Here is a 16461-nt window from a genome sequence, read left to right on the forward strand (position 1 = left end):
TTCCAATGTATTGGCATAGTTGTATGTATGTATGTATGTAGATACTTGACGTTGCATATGTGCGCCTGGGTTGGATAACGGTTGCCATTTGTATTAAGTGAAAGAGTTCACAAACGAAAGAGACAGTGTTTCCATAGGGATTTTATGACTTTGTAGCAAATATACCCGTGAATTCAGCGCTCGTTTGCCAGTCTTTTTTCACTTCCACATATTTTCGAGTCTTCAAATATCGCATATGTATGGATGTATGTATATATATATAGATTTGTATGCCTAGGAGGGCTGTGCCACAATTTAATATGCGAGCTTGAAAAGTGTGTTAAAATGTTTGTCAGTACAACTGAGCGGCATAGCCAAATATAGCGCTGGGGGTGGCCTGAAGGTAGCTGCCAATCTCAGTGCACTCCATATACTCATACAAACAAACATATGTATATGTATGTGTGTCTGTGCGCATATAGGCAGGCATGCCACAAATTGAGGTTTTTGGGTTAAACTCACATTTTCGTTGACATTTAAACATTTTTTTCGCCCCAAACACACACATACCCCCCAACCTGTACCTATATTTCTCTCTGTGCGTGTGTATTTACATATGTAATTTCCCAATGCAATCAGTTAGACTCATATAGTGCGGCGGTACCTTCTGTTACGGATGCATACAAGTGCACCACATTTATCTTGCCGCATGTTGCAAGTCCTGACGATACAAAAAGTACAAAAATTATATGCAAAAACTTGTCACTCGCTTGCCTTTGCTCAGCGCTTACAAATATCAGCCCTGTGTGCGTTAGTTTGTGGCGAAATTGTGTTTTAATAACTGAAAGCAAACGTTTTTATTTAATTAAAGCATAATTGAATATTTCAGAGTGCACAAGCAAATGCACACACACACACGCACACATTAATACGCTTGCACACATTTCAATGCATTTTTGTATATGTGTGTGGCTGCGAAATGAAGTTGGCGGTAGTAAAAGTGTTTGCCTACGGTAGTTGCATGCAACATTTGTGACATTTTGCTAGTCAGCTGCCACGCAGACACTCAAAATATTTGTGCTGACACATTTACGGCAGTAAACAATTGCTGCAGTAAGAATTTGAAGTCGTTAGGTGGTATTCGGGCGACCAACCTGGTTAGCTATTGACAACAATTGCACTAGTTAAATGTGGCCTAGTTCCAAAGTTTTTCTTATTTATATATAAAATAATAAAAAATAATTTAATTAATAAAATTTACTGGTTAGCTAGTGCCAGCAAACGAAGTAGTTATATGTGGACCAGTTGCGAACTAGTTACATAATTTTTTGTTATTTATATATGGCGAAAAGTGATCATCACGCATACAATATTAGCTTAAAATGTTAGTTAAAAAATTAAATAAAAATTTAAAATTAATACAAATTTATTTGTGAATTGTTTATGAATTTTAATATTTTTTTTTTTGAACTTACATATAGACATATATTAATTAATTTTGCAAATTAATCTGAACTTTTGAATTCACTAAAGCTGTTTACCACTAGTGACACATCGAAGTCTTTACCAGACATTGCACAGTGCAAGCATATGCATGTATATTACCTTTACATATGTACATATGTACATACATACATACATGTATATAAATATATAGATATGTTTGCATGACTTTCTACAGCCCTCAATGTGTTTATGCATATATGCGCTTTTTTTGTAAATATTTACACACTCGCATTCACTCATATTTTTGCTTTTTGTTTACATTAGTTTGTGTCAAATTAATTTCATGGAAAATTCATGACACATTTATTGTGCCACTCAATGTGGCATATGCAAAAGAATAATGCAATGCCATTGTGACAATAACAACCCAAAGCTGTCATATTTTAAAATCCATAATAAAATGCTTATAAATTCAATTTTATTATACACAAGTGTATGCGCATACATACGCACATAAGCAAATTGCATTGGTAGAAGTAAAATTTAAAAGGTTCTTTGTAATATTTTTACATGTAATGCATTTGTTTAGCAGGAGACCATTGAAGTTTAAAGCAAATTTAATATTTGGATTTTATTTTAGCATAATTGGTTTAAAAAAGGTATTTTGCAGGCAGCGATATAGAACAATGTAGATATGAAAATAAAGTACTATTAAGTATTACTATTCGTAGCTTTCAAGGGAACTAAGTTCACATAAATATACAGTAAGTTTGAATCAGGCTATTTCTACACACACAGCACATTTAATGTAATTATAACCTCAGCAAGTTCCCTCAGTTTTTGAGATAAAGTTTTTTCTTGCATTTTTTGTTTTCATCAACTCTATGTTAGTCCTATAATGCGTTCATTCAGTTTCCGCTAGAAAAATTAATTAATAATGCTTGTTAAACGTTTTTGTTACTGTTGCAAACCAATTGCTTATAACTTGTCTTCTATTAAATATTTTGATTTCCTTTTCTTAACATTACATTGCTTGACAACATTATTTTATTCAACATTGTTATTCTTAAACAGTTACTCATACGCCTTGTCATACCATGAAATCATAGCATATTAATTTTTATTTTTTAGAGGTTACTCATACGCCTAGTTACACCTGAGAGTTTTCATATAAGCACTCAAGTTGTTGTTTTTGATTTTATATTTATGAAAGGTTACTCACTGAATGATATAAGCACTGAAAAAGTTGTTTTTGATTTTTTTTCATGTTTTATATTTAAGATTTTTTATAAAAAAATTACTTGTACGCCTAGTCAAACTATTCAAATTTCGATATAAGCACTTAAACAGTTGTTTTTTATTAAAATAAGAACTGAAAAAAAAATATTTGCAAATTTTAAAATCTGTAATTAAAATATTCTCGCTATTGTTGGTTTCACATTTTAATATTTCATTCGCTATTTCATGTAAACATGTTTTCCAAGCCTGCAAGCTATTCTGAACTCACCACTTGACCCGCTCACACCCACACTTTCTGGATTGAACCACAAAACCATCGCCAGCTGGCATTACAGAAATTACAAATTTCACTTGTTTGTTATTGTCATCCGCAATTGTCAAGCAATCGACCAAAAAACAAACAAGTGGATGCCACACAAACACAGCGCATGCAAGAACCGCTATATGCTACTCCCACCAAATTGGCACATATCAAGTGGCCAAATACAAAATGGCTTTGCAGAACAATGCGATCGTTCAAAACGTACACGAAGACCACACAGCGCGTTTACGCGCTTGTATGCATGTATGTGTGCGTGTGTGTGTTCTTATGGCATACATATGAACTGCAATTTAATTGAGTGTGCGACAACAGCTGCGCCACCAACCCACCAACGCCTCGTATACGACCACGCCGCTACGTGAAACTGCCTGTGTGAATGCTGTTGACGCCGCGCGGCCTTGAGCAGCACGCGCTCATGGACAGCGCAAAAACACACACACACACGCTCAAATGGCCAAAAATGAAACTCTGCAAAACTAATTAAAATCGAAATTGAGCAACAAACAGCAGAACGTTGGGCGAGCGAGCGGGTGGCGTGCGCGTGAGGGGCGCAGAGCTCGTAAAAATAGTGGCACTGCAATAGCAACTGACAGCAAACAACTATTGAGTCTGCTGAGTGCAGTTAAATGTGGCACACACACACACGCCTACAAGTTTGTAGGAACTAAGCATTGGCCGCCGCTTGCAGTGCATGGGCATGTACATGTGTTTGTGCGTGGGTCATGTGTGCCAGCATCGAAAGTGGAGCAATGCGAAGGCATTCAGCCAGCTGATGGGCGTTTGTGCCAATTGTCGGTGACAACCAAACTCAAAATGACCGATTAAAATGGAACAAGACAACAAGTAACTGAAAACAACACACTTACAACAACAGCGTATGTGGCACATAAAAATAATAACACAATTTGTTCAGCTCATTGTCACTCGTAAATCAAGTGCTGCATTTATTAAACTCACAATAATTCGGATGATCTTCGAGATAAATTAATACATATGTAGTATATGGAAAATACATATTTACTTTGTTTTTTGTATGTGTGTGGGTCGGTTTGTGGGATAATTTAGATTTTATAGTCGCTATGTACTTTTTCATAGCATATATTTAGGCGCAGCAGAGCGCTTGTTTCGGTGTGCCGTTTGCTTTCGTTTATTCATATCTTATTATGTTGTTTGTGTATGTTGTATATAATAATTATATAAGTATATGCACGGTTTGGGCTAATTGCATGTACATACATATGTATGTATGTATGCACGCCGTGTAATTTTTTGTGTTTTTTTATAATTTAATTTAATTTTATTTTTTTCACAATATTTTTATAATTCTTCTTTTATAATTTAATTTTTTTATAATTTAGTTTTTTTTTGTTTGTATAGTATGTATATAAAAAGTTTTCATTTTTATGCAGCAATTTATTTCTTGTAAAAAATATATTTATTTTTTTTTGTTTTAATTAAAGTAAATAAATATTTGTAGCTTTCGCGTTTTAGAATAGGCAGAAATTACTTAGTTTAGTAAATATGTTTTTTTGTTTTTGTTTTTTAGGCGTTTAACAATATTTGCGGCAAGCAAAAATAGTTTTTACAAAATACGAAAATAATTCGCGTTTGTTTGCAAGTAGAAGCAGTTTAAAATATAATATTTTAGGCGGGTGCTTAACAAATTTATTAAGTGATATCAAAATAGAAAATTAAGTAATTTAAATTGCAAAAACAAATATATAACTTAGTATATATAGACAAATGTAATTATAAATTTTATAAATTACAAACAAAAATTAATAAAACAAAAAAGATAATAATAAAATGAAAAAAGTATAATCAAAATATAAAAAAGTAAAATAAGCAGTAAATAAACAAAAAAACTAAAATAAAAATAAAAAAATTAAAAAAAAATAATAAAATAAATAAAAAAAAATTAATTTTTAAATTAAAGAAAAATATTTTAAAAATTAAAAAAAAATTAAAAATAAAATAAAAAGCATGAATACACATAGCAACTTTATTAATAATAAATTTCAGTTGTACAAGATGTTTTGAAAACACAATTTTTTGAAACCATATTTTTAAAATTACTAAAAAATATTTATTAAAAAAAAAAATAATTTATTCGTACATTATAAATACATATATCACAAAAATTATAATAAAAGCAGGAAAATAAGTAATATAAATAATGAGTAAAAAATTAGAAAATCTTAGCAAAAGCACAACTAAAATAAAAAGTAATTAAAAATAAAAATTTTCACAAAACAATTTTTATAATAAAAACAATAAATATAGATAACTTTATTAATAATAAAATGCAGGTATACTAGAATTTTTGAAATCAAAATCATTTAAAACCTTACTTTTAAAATTATTTAAAAAAATAATAATTAATATATTATAAATCTATAAAAGAGTATAACAAAAAAGAGAAAATTAAGTAAAATAAATATTTATTAATAATAAATAAATAGAGCAAATGTTTTGAAATCAAAATTATTTTAAAACTTTTTTTTAAATTTATTTTAAAATATTTGTAAAAAAAAATAATTAATATATTATAAATATACCATAAAAAGTATACCATAAATGAAGGAAAATAAATAAAATAAATAATGAGTAAAAAATAAATACACATAACAACTTGATTAATAATTAATTTCAAGTTTAGAAAAATTGTTTTGAAATCAAAATTATTTAAAACCTTATTTTTAAAATTATTTAAAAGTATATATTAAAAAAAATATATATTTAAAAACTTTTATTGAAAAAAATTATTATTTAAATATATTAAATAGTATAACAAAAACAGAAAAATAAGTAAACTGAATAATGAGTAAAAATTTATAAAACCTTAACAAGAGCTTGGCTAAAATTAATAAAAATAATAAACGCATAAAAAATTATATTAAAATTATAAATACAAATTCGTTGCAAATATCCCGCAAAATAATCTCAAAAAGTGCATTTTGTGCAATTGAAGTATTAAAAAATATTCATAAATAAATTTAAATAAAGAATTTTGCAATTATTATTATATTATAAATATTCTCTTAGCAATTGTTATTGTAAAAAAAATATTTATAAAAGCAGATATTACAAAACAAATTTAAAAATATCTAAAAAAAGGGGAAATTAAAAAATAAAATAAAAATATATGAAATATTAGAAAAATATTGCGAAAAATAGAAAAAATATTAAAAATAAAATTAAAAGAAATAAAAAAAAATATTAAAAGCAATAAAGAATAAAAAAAATATTGAAAACACTAAAAAAATATTGAAAGCAATAAAAAAAATAGTAAAAAATGTTTATTTTAAAATACAATAAAAAATAAACAAATATTGAAAGCAAAAAAAAATATTTTTTTTAAATGCAATTTTTCATAAAATATTCTTTAAATTAAGCACACCAAAGTGCAAATTGTGCATTTAAAGTTTTTAATAAGCCACTATAAATAACTAAAAAGCTAATTTGCAATTGCATATAATTAAAAGTTTTATGCAAATTAATCAAGCATATTATTTTTTTTAGCCATTTTATGTAAATTTAGTTTTAAATCGATCACTACTCCTTTAACAAACTACTAAAAAGGTTTTGAGCTGCAAAAATACTGTTTGTTTACCGTACATTTTTATAACTAATGCGTTTAGTTTGTATGAGTTAGCTATAAAATACTTAAGTATATTAAGGAAAATGAAGTAGCATTCAATAAAAGCAATAAAGTAGTAAAATAAAAGCTACAAGCGAAGAAAAATTAATTTTCTTAAGCAATGAACTAAACAAAATACAGAAATTTCATAAGAAAAAATTAATATAATAAAAATTAAAGGAATTAAATATTTAAAAAATTTAAAATTTAAAAAATTTAAAAAAAAAATAAGATAAAAAATTTTAAAACAAATAAAAAATTTAAGAAAGAGTATTGACATTTATTGAATTTTTTTTTCTAACTAAGCTGTCATAGTATATAATTTTATACTTAGCCGGCACAAAAATAAATAAATAAAATATAAAAATTGAAAATAAAACCTGCACGTGTCCGCGCTTCTTTTCTAAACAAGTTCGTTACGCTTACTTATTAATTAAAAATTCGAGTTAAGGAAATTAGCGTATTTAAAAGGTGTTGATAGCATAACAAAAAATAAATTAATTAACTAAATTGAAGCATTAAATAAAGCAAAAATAAATTATACACTTAACCTATCACAATCTGCATTTGCTGCCATAATACAATTGCTTTTTCGAATGATTTACAATTTTTTTGTTTTTGCTGTTAAAACTGGTTTCGCATTTGAAATCAGCATGTGACTAATATTTTTAGTATTTCATATTATGCATAATGAATTTTATATGAATACTCATACTAATACTCACTCTATACCCCTGCTATTAGTATATTTATTTAATAAAGGATAAATCCCATACTTTGTTTGCTTCATGTTGCCTTAATAATTTATAAAGTATTTCAGTGTGTATATCGTAAAAATATTTTGAAACTGTTGCAACATTAATTATTTACTTCCTGTAGCATGACCATTCAATGGAATATCCACAGGAATTGACAGCAGTTCTTTAAGGCTTGCAATGCAATGCTTGGAACCGTCACGCGCCTCGCTCGAATACTAAATGGAGCAAAAAAATTTATTTTTAAATATGTAAAAGCGAAAATCACTCACACACACACACTCACCATTGTAAAGTTCAGAAAGCCGTGTGGTAGGCCCTTCAATATCTCCAATGTCACTGGGCGACCCAATTTCTTAAGCTTACGCGCAAACATGACGCAATCATCGAGACAGGGATCCATATCGAGCGTCTATCAAGTGGTGAGAAATGAATATGAAAATGTGTTTTCATATAAACATAACCTAAATATTTTTATAATTGTACGCAAAAAACTCACCAAAATCTTTGTGTTTGGCAGCTGCTTAAGCCACTCATCGCTTGCCCAATAGGGCGATAGGAAGGGATCTTTTGGCACTTGAAAGGCAAACTCTAAGCTAGGGCTACGCGCTATCAACGCATCCATGTTGCGCAAATCTTTAATGCGCTCGCTATGCGGCGCATCGCCGCGAATCTCACTCGATTTAGTGTAACGATCGAAGGTCGTTGTAAGCGCATTGAAGGCATTATTGAAACGGCCATGTATGGTTTCAAAGGCGATCACTTCTTTGCCGGTATCAATGATGATATTCTCTTCGGATGCTGTGCGCGCTATTGTTGGCGCGATGCAATTCGTATATGTTGTGCCATTAGTCACCTTACAGCCATTGACTTTTTGCTCCGTGGCCTCTTGTGTGTTTGTGTCGATGAGATATTGGTCCAAAAAGCGATCAATGTACTGCTCTGAGTCCGAATCTTTTTGCGTTTCGGCAGTCAGTTGTATGGGGTAGTGCACGATTGGCTGAGAGTCGTCTTCGAAGGAAACACAAAGACTGTTATCCTCCTCGGCGGATGGTAAATCGGTACGTTCAACTGTCTGGCTGTGATAGGATGCGCTCGCAAAAGTATCACTGCTCTCTTCCGTCTCAGCATCTGCCGCCATAGCATTCATGTCCAATGCAGTGCCGTCTTTTAACTAAATAAAATATATATTTTAAATACATATTTACAAGTCAAGTTTTACGCCAAACTCACCATTTGCTCCCACTTCGAATTCTCCGCGACCGATGATATCGGGCTCTTCGCTGCCGATGTACGCCTGCTGGACGCCGCACTGTACTCTTTTTCCATTTGTAAGGTGAAATGCCGCTCTTGTGACGGTGTTGCGTTGCGAATATCAGACATTTCGGATACATGTTTTGCGTTCGCCTGCATCTGCTCGCGTTCGGGTGAGGCATAAGCGCGCAAGCAACGCATCATAAAACCGAAAGGCAACAACGGATCCATGAGGCACAACAGACGCGCCGGACTCGGCACGAAGCTAATTAAGGTCGGGCAATAGGCCAAAAACAAGCCGTCCGGTATACGTACACCCTGTTCAATGCACTTTAGCGCCACACCAATGCAAAGATTTGCACCCGCCGAATCGCCAGCAAGCACAATGCGCTCAGCGGTTGTGCCTAAATGCTCGGCATTACGCAACATCCAGCAGTAAGCGTAAAATACCTCCTCGAGTGCGCGTGGAAAGGGCGCCTCGGGTGCGAGACTGTAATCCACAGAGATAATCGGCACGTCAAGCGCCGCAGCCCAATCGCGTAGGTAGAGCTCGTGCGATTTCGATGACTGCGCCACAAAACCGCCACCATGACAATGGAACAGAACGCTGCGGCTGCGTGCTGGTAGGCGACGCCAACTACGTGCAAATATACCCTCACCGATCATGCCCTCCCGACGCGTATAACTCAACAAGCGCACGCGTATTGAATTGCCGGGACCGATGTGTGCGGTTGGTAAAGGTATATCGATCAGTTCGGCATTGTCATTTTGATTTACATCGGTCGCAGTGCGTAGCTTTTGTGACTTTGTAACACTGCAATGGAAAATTGGTTTTTAATAAGGAATAAATTACTTTACGATTAAAAACGAACTTACCGCGGCAACTGCAATCGCTCTGGCGGTATTTCAATCACACGATTCACTTTCACCGAACTTCCGACAATAGTCGGTATGGTATGCATCATCTCCGATTCGGCGAGAAACCAAAAGGCTTTACAAAAGTCGATTTTAGCATTCTGCGAAATATTCACAATGCGTCGCGCGCATTGCTCTGGATTCAAAAAATATTTGCTGCCTGTCCAGAGGCCACGTGTCGTCTTGGTGATTTTACCCTCACTTTGAGCATAGAACACTTCGGAGAAGCTCGCCATACCAATAGAAATGAAACGCAGCACACCGCGTATCGAATTGTCATACTGAAACCCAAGGCAACGACCATAGAAGGCATACTGATTGATCGTATCGCCCAGTTCGAACAATTCCTCCGCCGAGTGATGTCCATTGGCGAACAAGTCACCCGAATCGCAAGACCAATCATGCATGATAAGCAAATAATGCAGGCAAGTGCACAACGAGGAGAGCAGCTGCGAGCACGACTCCACCTCCTTCATGTAGTATTTCTTACGAAAAAACATTGTGGCACGCGTTGCATGGAGATTCTTGCAGATATTTTGTCCATATGTGATGGATGCATTCGTTACAGCTATAAAGCTGCGATAGCCATTACCCGGCGTATGCTCGTCAAAGTCGTATTTGTGAGCGAAAGCGCCTATCTGTAGCACCAGCTTGTTCGCCAAACGTATAAAATCCTGCCAGGCGACAAACGCGCCATACAGACGCTGTCCCTTTTCCGAAGGATCCTCTCTGAAGTGGTTGGCATGTTCAATGCACTGCTCAAGCAATTGTGCGTATAAGGGCTGCAAAGCGGGCGCTGCATCTTCCTCAGGCTCTGCAGTTAACGACTCCGCCATCGGTTGATCGTCAAATTGCGATGTTCGCAATTCAGCAGACGAGACTGTTGAGGCAGCTGACGAGGAGGGCAGCGATTTGGGTGAGGGCGGTGGCGATGGTGGTGTTGTGAACATATTATTGCCGTTAGGTAACTGCTCATCTATGACTGAACTTAGCTTGTCAACTGGCGTTTTTCCACTGTCGCTAACAATCATTTCAGCGCCCAATGTGACCCCAGCTGTCGGCTCATTACACTCCATATTTTTATACTATGTATGCAAATTGAAACATATTATTATTGCTTATTACCTGTTATATATTTACATGTAAAGAATACTGAATCAATTAGCAATACATCGCTATTCATATATGCATACATATTTACTGTTTATTTTAAATGATTGTTTTTCTACGCTTAGTTCATTGGCTTAAAAGTGACTTAGTTATGCATGAATAACGCTACCGTGTAAAGTTCATTTAAAACTATTACTTTTTATGCGAAGTATAAACATTATACAGTTTGCGTAACGGATATAATAATATGTATGCATACGTATGTACATATTAAAGTTCGGTAATAAAATTGAACAAACCAACAGCTATCGCTGAAGCAAAAACTTCAGTCATTGTAATGTTCAGTAGAAATTTACGCTTTTCAAGGTTTTAGCACAATATTGTTAATTTTTTTTTTACAAAAGTGTACAAATAAGCAAATAATAATAAATATGCAAATAAGCAGCATATAAACAATATAAAATCTGCATACACACATATATATAAAAAATAGTAAACAAATAAAAATGAATTTTTTTAGAAAATATTTTATATTGGTTTTATATGTACATATAGAATATAAAAATTGCATTGCCGTTTACTCCGCGGTAAACTCCTAAACTACTGAACCAATTTAAGCAAAATTAGCACATTGTTTCCAGTTTGATCCAACTTGAAAGATAGGATACTAATAGTACATTTTCATCGAAAAATCATTATTGGTATAAATTATAAAAACAATTATATTGGACGTAGTGTGGCGTATGAGTAACATTTCAGCATCGTATGGCAAATGGAAAGCAAGATTCCACTAAAAAATTAAATCAGCGGAAATCCTAACGGAAATAGGGTACTTTAGAGTTTAGTCTAATTTGAAAATGTATAAAGGCTACAAACCTGTAAAAAACTATGTGTTTGAATTATTTTAATCATTATTTCACATTTTTATACGCTGAACAGGTATCAAGAATCTGAGCATTTATCAGAGGGGATCACATCACCTCACTAACGCCCGGCAAACTACTGGAATTTTTCAGACTGCTGGGGCTTTGGGAGGTCATGTGATACAGGAGAGGGCACAATAGACCCGATGGGTCAATAGGTCGCGATGCAGAACCTCAATAATCTTATCTATCTATCTGAGCATTTGTCATTGATATCGGTCCACAAACTCTCATATTCCTTTTATTCAAGCCTAGTTGTATGTATCTAATTCTTACCGAAATCAACAGCCACTTCATTAGCGGCAGATTATCAATACTTTTTAATTTTATATATGAAAGCTGTTTTAGAGAGGTTATCAAGTGCTGCGTGGGAACAATGCTACCGCGTCTACTGATAAGCGGACAATAAAAAGCAAAAAATAGTGATAAGCGTGCCCAGCTGCAAATTAATAAAAGCAGTTCGCTAAGCCAAAAGCAATAAAACACATGCAAGCTTAAATTTTTTATATTTATAACTTTATTTTTCTAGAATAAGACACATTTTGTGATCTACACCAAGACCCTCAGAAAAATATTGTTTCATAGTGTTGAATATGATACTTGTCTTACCTGTTTTATTCACCTGCTTATCCGCTCGCCTTCTATCGCCTCTCTCCTAAGTATCACCAACAACTCCGTGTTTTTATTGTGTTCTTTTATTTTTGTCACTTCGCTTAATTCCAAACAAGACGGAGCAGTGGTGACCGCTGATGACATCAAAAATTAAACAAAATGAATAACGAATATGAGAATTGAGTTACAAATATGTACGTATTGGAAATCTCCAAAAGAAAACAAGAAAGCACGCATATCGCGCATTAAACTTTCACTTTTTTGTCAAATTTTCTACTGATAGAAGACAAGTTAAATTAAATACCATACAATTTTCTGTATATGGCAACTGAAAAGCTGGAAAAGCGTTTGGAAACGCCCCCGTTGCAGAACACAAGCTGGCACTGGTTTTCGCAGCAAGCGAAGTTACTTAGTCACGGAATATTTACATTTTTTATTTATATTTGCTTTTTATGTTGATACATACATAGTTAATGCTCACGTCACACTACGTCGGTTGATCAAAGTTCAACCAAACAGTTGTATTTTTCTTCTGGCAATATTTTGCAATCTTTTCTCCACTCGACAGTCCGCAATTTATCATAAACTTTTAGAATTAGTTTTCACTTAAAATTTTTACTATGAAATAATTTTGTGTGGGAGATGTAGAACCACTGCGAAAATTAAGCTAATATCTTCCGCCTGGCTATTAAATTGCTGCACAAACCAATTGATGAACCAAATTTACTTGACTTTTGCGTTGTTGTTTTGTTATTTTTTTTGTTGTAGAATTGAAAATTAGTAGACTGAGGTAATCGAGGAAAACGTCAACAAACAAGTTTTGCTGACAGCTGTTTGTAAATCAGATAGTGCTACCAGATGTGCTGAACACAATAAACAGAAAATAAAATGAATATTTCCCTTTCAATTAAATTTTTTAACTGGGGTAATTTATAAATTAAATTTTTATGATTATGAGTATCGTCTTTATTGAATGCATTAAATACTCTTTAAATAGTTTTAATATAAATCTTAGTGCCTTTTTACCAAAAGCAAGAATTAATTCTAAATTTTGTATTTTTTATAAAGGCGTACTTTATTTTTTTATTTACAAGAAATGAAAATAAACGTTTTATATACTAATATGTATAACAGTAGCTACATTACTTCTTATTCTTTTTTGTAAAACGTGGACCACCAAAGTTCTTGCCTTTATTGAACTTATTTTTGCCAGCTTTGTTGGCAATTTTCACACCGCTCGTCTTCTTCTTTTTCGCTATTTGACTGAGCTTCTTATGACGATTGGCTTCCGATCTAAACAAATTTAAAAAAAAATAATTTTAATAAAAAAAAACAAATATTAATAAGAAATCATTTTTATAAAAAAAATAAATTTTTAATAAAAAAAAATATAATAAAAAAAAATTTAATAAAAAAAAAATTTAATAAAAAAAAAATTATTAAAAATAAAAATTTATTAAAAAAAAAAATATAATAAAAAAATTTTTAATTTTAATAAATATTTTTTTAAATATATCAAGCCTTTTTCGCAATATGCATACCTCAGACGCAACGCTCCGCTTCGGCTCACATCAGTCAAGTCGTTCGTAAATGCTGACTGGCCACGACGTTTTGTCGGTTTCAGTTTATTGTAGTCGCTTACATGTTTCCGACCTTGCTCATCAGACACTGCACCTAGTTTACCAGGACGTTTCTTCAGCTTTGACATCTTAGCGCGTACCAAAGACGCCTTTTCTATCTCCTTTATAACTCGCTCCTTTGCCAATTGCTCTGGTGACTTTTTCTTCGGTTCTTCCTTCTTTTTCTTTTTTTTAGCGTTGAGCTCCTTTACTGGTGGTCCATCTTCGCCTTCGCCACCATACTCAGTGCGCTTGCGTTTGCCGGCGCCTTTCTTTTCATTGGCACCATCCTTTTGATTCTCTTCGGGGGTAATAGCTAGACGCGCCTTTTCATCTTCACGCTGCTTGCGAGTTTGGAACCACGCGCGTTGCTCGAACTGGGTGCCTTGCAATTTGCGTTCCGTTTTTGAAAGCTGCTGCTCCATCTTGGCCAGCTGACGTTCTGCTTGCTCTTCATCCAAAATGTGTTCTGCAAACAAGATATAAGTAATGATGAATATGTGGAAGAAAATAATTAGACAACTTACGTATTTCCGGTTCGAGTGCGATTAGTTTCTTGCGATATTTTTCAATAATTTCTGGTGGTATTATACGATTCTTCACCGAGTTCTCTGCATTCTTAATAATGTCTTTAACAATTTTACGCTCTTTCTCTCCAGCCAATGACACTGAAATACCTGCGCGCCCTGCACGAGCAGTACGACCGACTCGATGTATATAGTGCTCGGTTGTAATAGGCATGACAAAATTAATGACGGTTTTTACACCCACAATATCCAGACCACGAGCTGCCACGTCCGTCGCTATAAGTACGTCTATTTGTTCTTCTTTGAATTTTTTTAACGACTCTAGACGCTGCTGTTGCGTGAGGTTACCATGCAGTTCACCAGCACGTATGCCTAGTAAGCCTAGTAAAATGTGGAGGCGATGAGCTTGCTTTTTCGTTTGAACAAATACCATGCAATGATCGTGGAATGTACGACAAATCAAACTGGACAGTATAGGTTCACGATCACCCTCTTTATCTTCACGGATACGAATGAATTCTTGTCTTAGATTGAAGGCAACTTGTTGATTATTATTGACGAATACTTTGACTGGCTTACTGAGCGACACAGCAGCTAAGTCTTTGACTTGTTCACTCATTGTGGCCGAGAACAACATAGTCTGCCGAGTCTTGGCGCACGAATTTATAATTTCTTTCATCTGTTCGGCGAAATATTCATCTAACATACGATCAGCTTCGTCCAAAATGAGCACCTATGAATCAAAGAGCAAAATCATTATTATTCACACAATTTCAGATAATTAAAAAAATATAATAGTTTTAGGAAATCAGGTTATGCTTCCTACGAAGCATAACTATAAAGTTCCACAAATACAGCCAAAAGCTGCTTCAGAGCGCAAGGATATAATTCATCATTTAAGCAATAAAGACATTGTTACGAAAAAAATTAGACTACTCACCTCAATTGAATCCAAGCTGAAACTAGGCGTATTCTTAATGTGATCGATGAGACGACCCGGTGTGGCTATAACAATATCAGGGTTCTGTCGCAAAACCAGTTCTTGTGCTTTTACATCTAAACCACCAATAGCCAAACCAACATCAATTGTTGTAAATTGGCACAATTGTTTTGTCACTTGATACACCTGTGCGCCCAACTCACGGGTTGGCACCAACACAAGTACTCGCGTAATTGTTTTGTTATTCATTGGTCGGTATAAAAGACGTTCCAGTGTTGGCAACATGTAAGCCGCTGTTTTACCCGTACCAGTGGCAGCGCAACCACAAATATCACGACCCAGTAATGCAATAGGTATTGTCGAAGACTGTATGGGAGTTGGATATATATAACCCAATACACCGATAGCACGCATTAGTGGACGTGATAAATTCATTTGGTAAAACGACGTAATGGACTCGTTGCTTTCGATAGCTTCATCAAACTGCATTTTTTCACCTTCCTCCTCTTCCTCGTCCGCGTTATCATCAGATTTCTTCTTCTTTTTCTTAGACAGTTTCTTCTCACGTAGTCGTAGATTGTCGTGCTTCAGTTCGTCATCGGAGAGCGGGATCTAAAATTGATTAAAGATAGATCAACGTTCCTATAAATATTGGGTTGCCCAGCAACATACCTCATCATCTTCACCACTGTCGTCTCCTTCTGTGGGCTTGCCATCAGATACACGTTTTTTTAGGCGCTCGGCAATTTTGTCATCGGTCTTGGTGCGAGCCTTCCGCTTTACATATTTCATGAGATCATCCCAGGTATCTTGGTTGTACTCTTTCACAGAGGACACAAATTGAAAACCTTTCTCAAACTCGGCTACTTTCTTGTGACGTACTTTTGTGGGTTGATACTAAAAACACAAAAGTTTTTTCAAATTAATCAACTGCACAGCACGCACAATTTTTGGTACCGCTTACCTCCACTTCTGCGTCGGAATCTTCTGAGAAATTTTCTACCTCTGCATCATCCTCAATAGTTGCTATCAAGTCTAGATTCTTCGTGGCACCCATTTCTGCCAATTAAATACAAAATTTCCAACAAATTCCTTTAAAATTATAGTTTTATTTTATTTTACAATCTTTGTACAACCTTCTGCACCCAAACGAAACACACGTGTGAGACAGCTGTTTGTT

At 33.9% G+C, this 16461-nt stretch overlaps 2 protein-coding genes across 3 annotated transcripts; both read right to left on the bottom strand.

Annotated features, from left to right (window-relative positions):
• Positions 1 to 6885: 6885 nt before the first annotated feature.
• On the bottom strand, positions 6886 to 13007 carry LOC126755432 (hormone-sensitive lipase). Of its 2 annotated transcripts, none has more exons than XM_050468004.1 (7): positions 12662 to 13007; positions 12193 to 12329; positions 9512 to 10635; positions 8615 to 9449; positions 7881 to 8555; positions 7668 to 7793; positions 6886 to 7599 (listed from the first exon to the last, which is right to left on the bottom strand). In XM_050468004.1, exons 3-7 carry the CDS (start codon positions 10624 to 10626, stop codon positions 7489 to 7491), a joined length of 2862 nt encoding a protein of 953 aa, XP_050323961.1. In that variant the 5' UTR covers positions 10627 to 10635; positions 12193 to 12329; positions 12662 to 13007; the 3' UTR covers positions 6886 to 7488. The 2 variants fall into 2 exon arrangements, with proteins under 2 accessions (XP_050323961.1, XP_050323962.1); XM_050468005.1 differs by lacking the exon at positions 12662 to 13007 and adding an exon at positions 12505 to 12655.
• A 237-nt stretch (positions 13008 to 13244) lies between these two features.
• On the bottom strand, positions 13245 to 16453 carry LOC126754462 (probable ATP-dependent RNA helicase DDX27). The gene is made up of 7 exons (XM_050466430.1): positions 16418 to 16453; positions 16246 to 16340; positions 15954 to 16178; positions 15282 to 15893; positions 14342 to 15074; positions 13737 to 14283; positions 13245 to 13488 (listed from the first exon to the last, which is right to left on the bottom strand). The coding sequence occupies exons 2-7, from the start codon at positions 16336 to 16338 to the stop codon at positions 13338 to 13340; spliced, it is 2361 nt and encodes a 786-aa protein (XP_050322387.1). The 5' UTR covers positions 16339 to 16340; positions 16418 to 16453; the 3' UTR covers positions 13245 to 13337.
• Between the last annotated feature and the right edge of the window lie 8 nt (positions 16454 to 16461).

The sequence above is a fragment of the Bactrocera neohumeralis genome, chromosome 4, assembly GCF_024586455.1.
Source record: "Bactrocera neohumeralis isolate Rockhampton chromosome 4, APGP_CSIRO_Bneo_wtdbg2-racon-allhic-juicebox.fasta_v2, whole genome shotgun sequence".
Lineage (NCBI taxonomy): Eukaryota > Metazoa > Arthropoda > Insecta > Diptera > Tephritidae > Bactrocera > Bactrocera neohumeralis.

Excerpts from the sequence above, each read along its gene's own strand:
- LOC126755432 (XM_050468004.1), bottom strand. The coding sequence starts at position 10,626 with ATGGAGTGTAATGAGCCGACAGCTGGGGTCACATTGGGCGCTGAAATG. Across the intron at positions 9,450-9,511 it reads GAGCGATTGCAGTTGCCGCG|TGTTACAAAGTCACAAAAGC; the intron begins GTAAGTTCGTTT and ends TTTCCATTGCAG. Across the intron at positions 7,600-7,667 it reads GCTTTCTGAACTTTACAATG|TATTCGAGCGAGGCGCGTGA; the intron begins GTGAGTGTGTGT and ends TGCTCCATTTAG.
- LOC126754462 (XM_050466430.1), bottom strand. The coding sequence starts at position 16,338 with ATGGGTGCCACGAAGAATCTAGACTTGATAGCAACTATTGAGGATGAT. Across the intron at positions 15,894-15,953 it reads ACAGTGGTGAAGATGATGAG|ATCCCGCTCTCCGATGACGA; the intron begins GTATGTTGCTGG and ends AATCAATTTTAG. Across the intron at positions 13,489-13,736 it reads AGCGGAGCGTTGCGTCTGAG|ATCGGAAGCCAATCGTCATA; the intron begins GTATGCATATTG and ends AAATTTGTTTAG.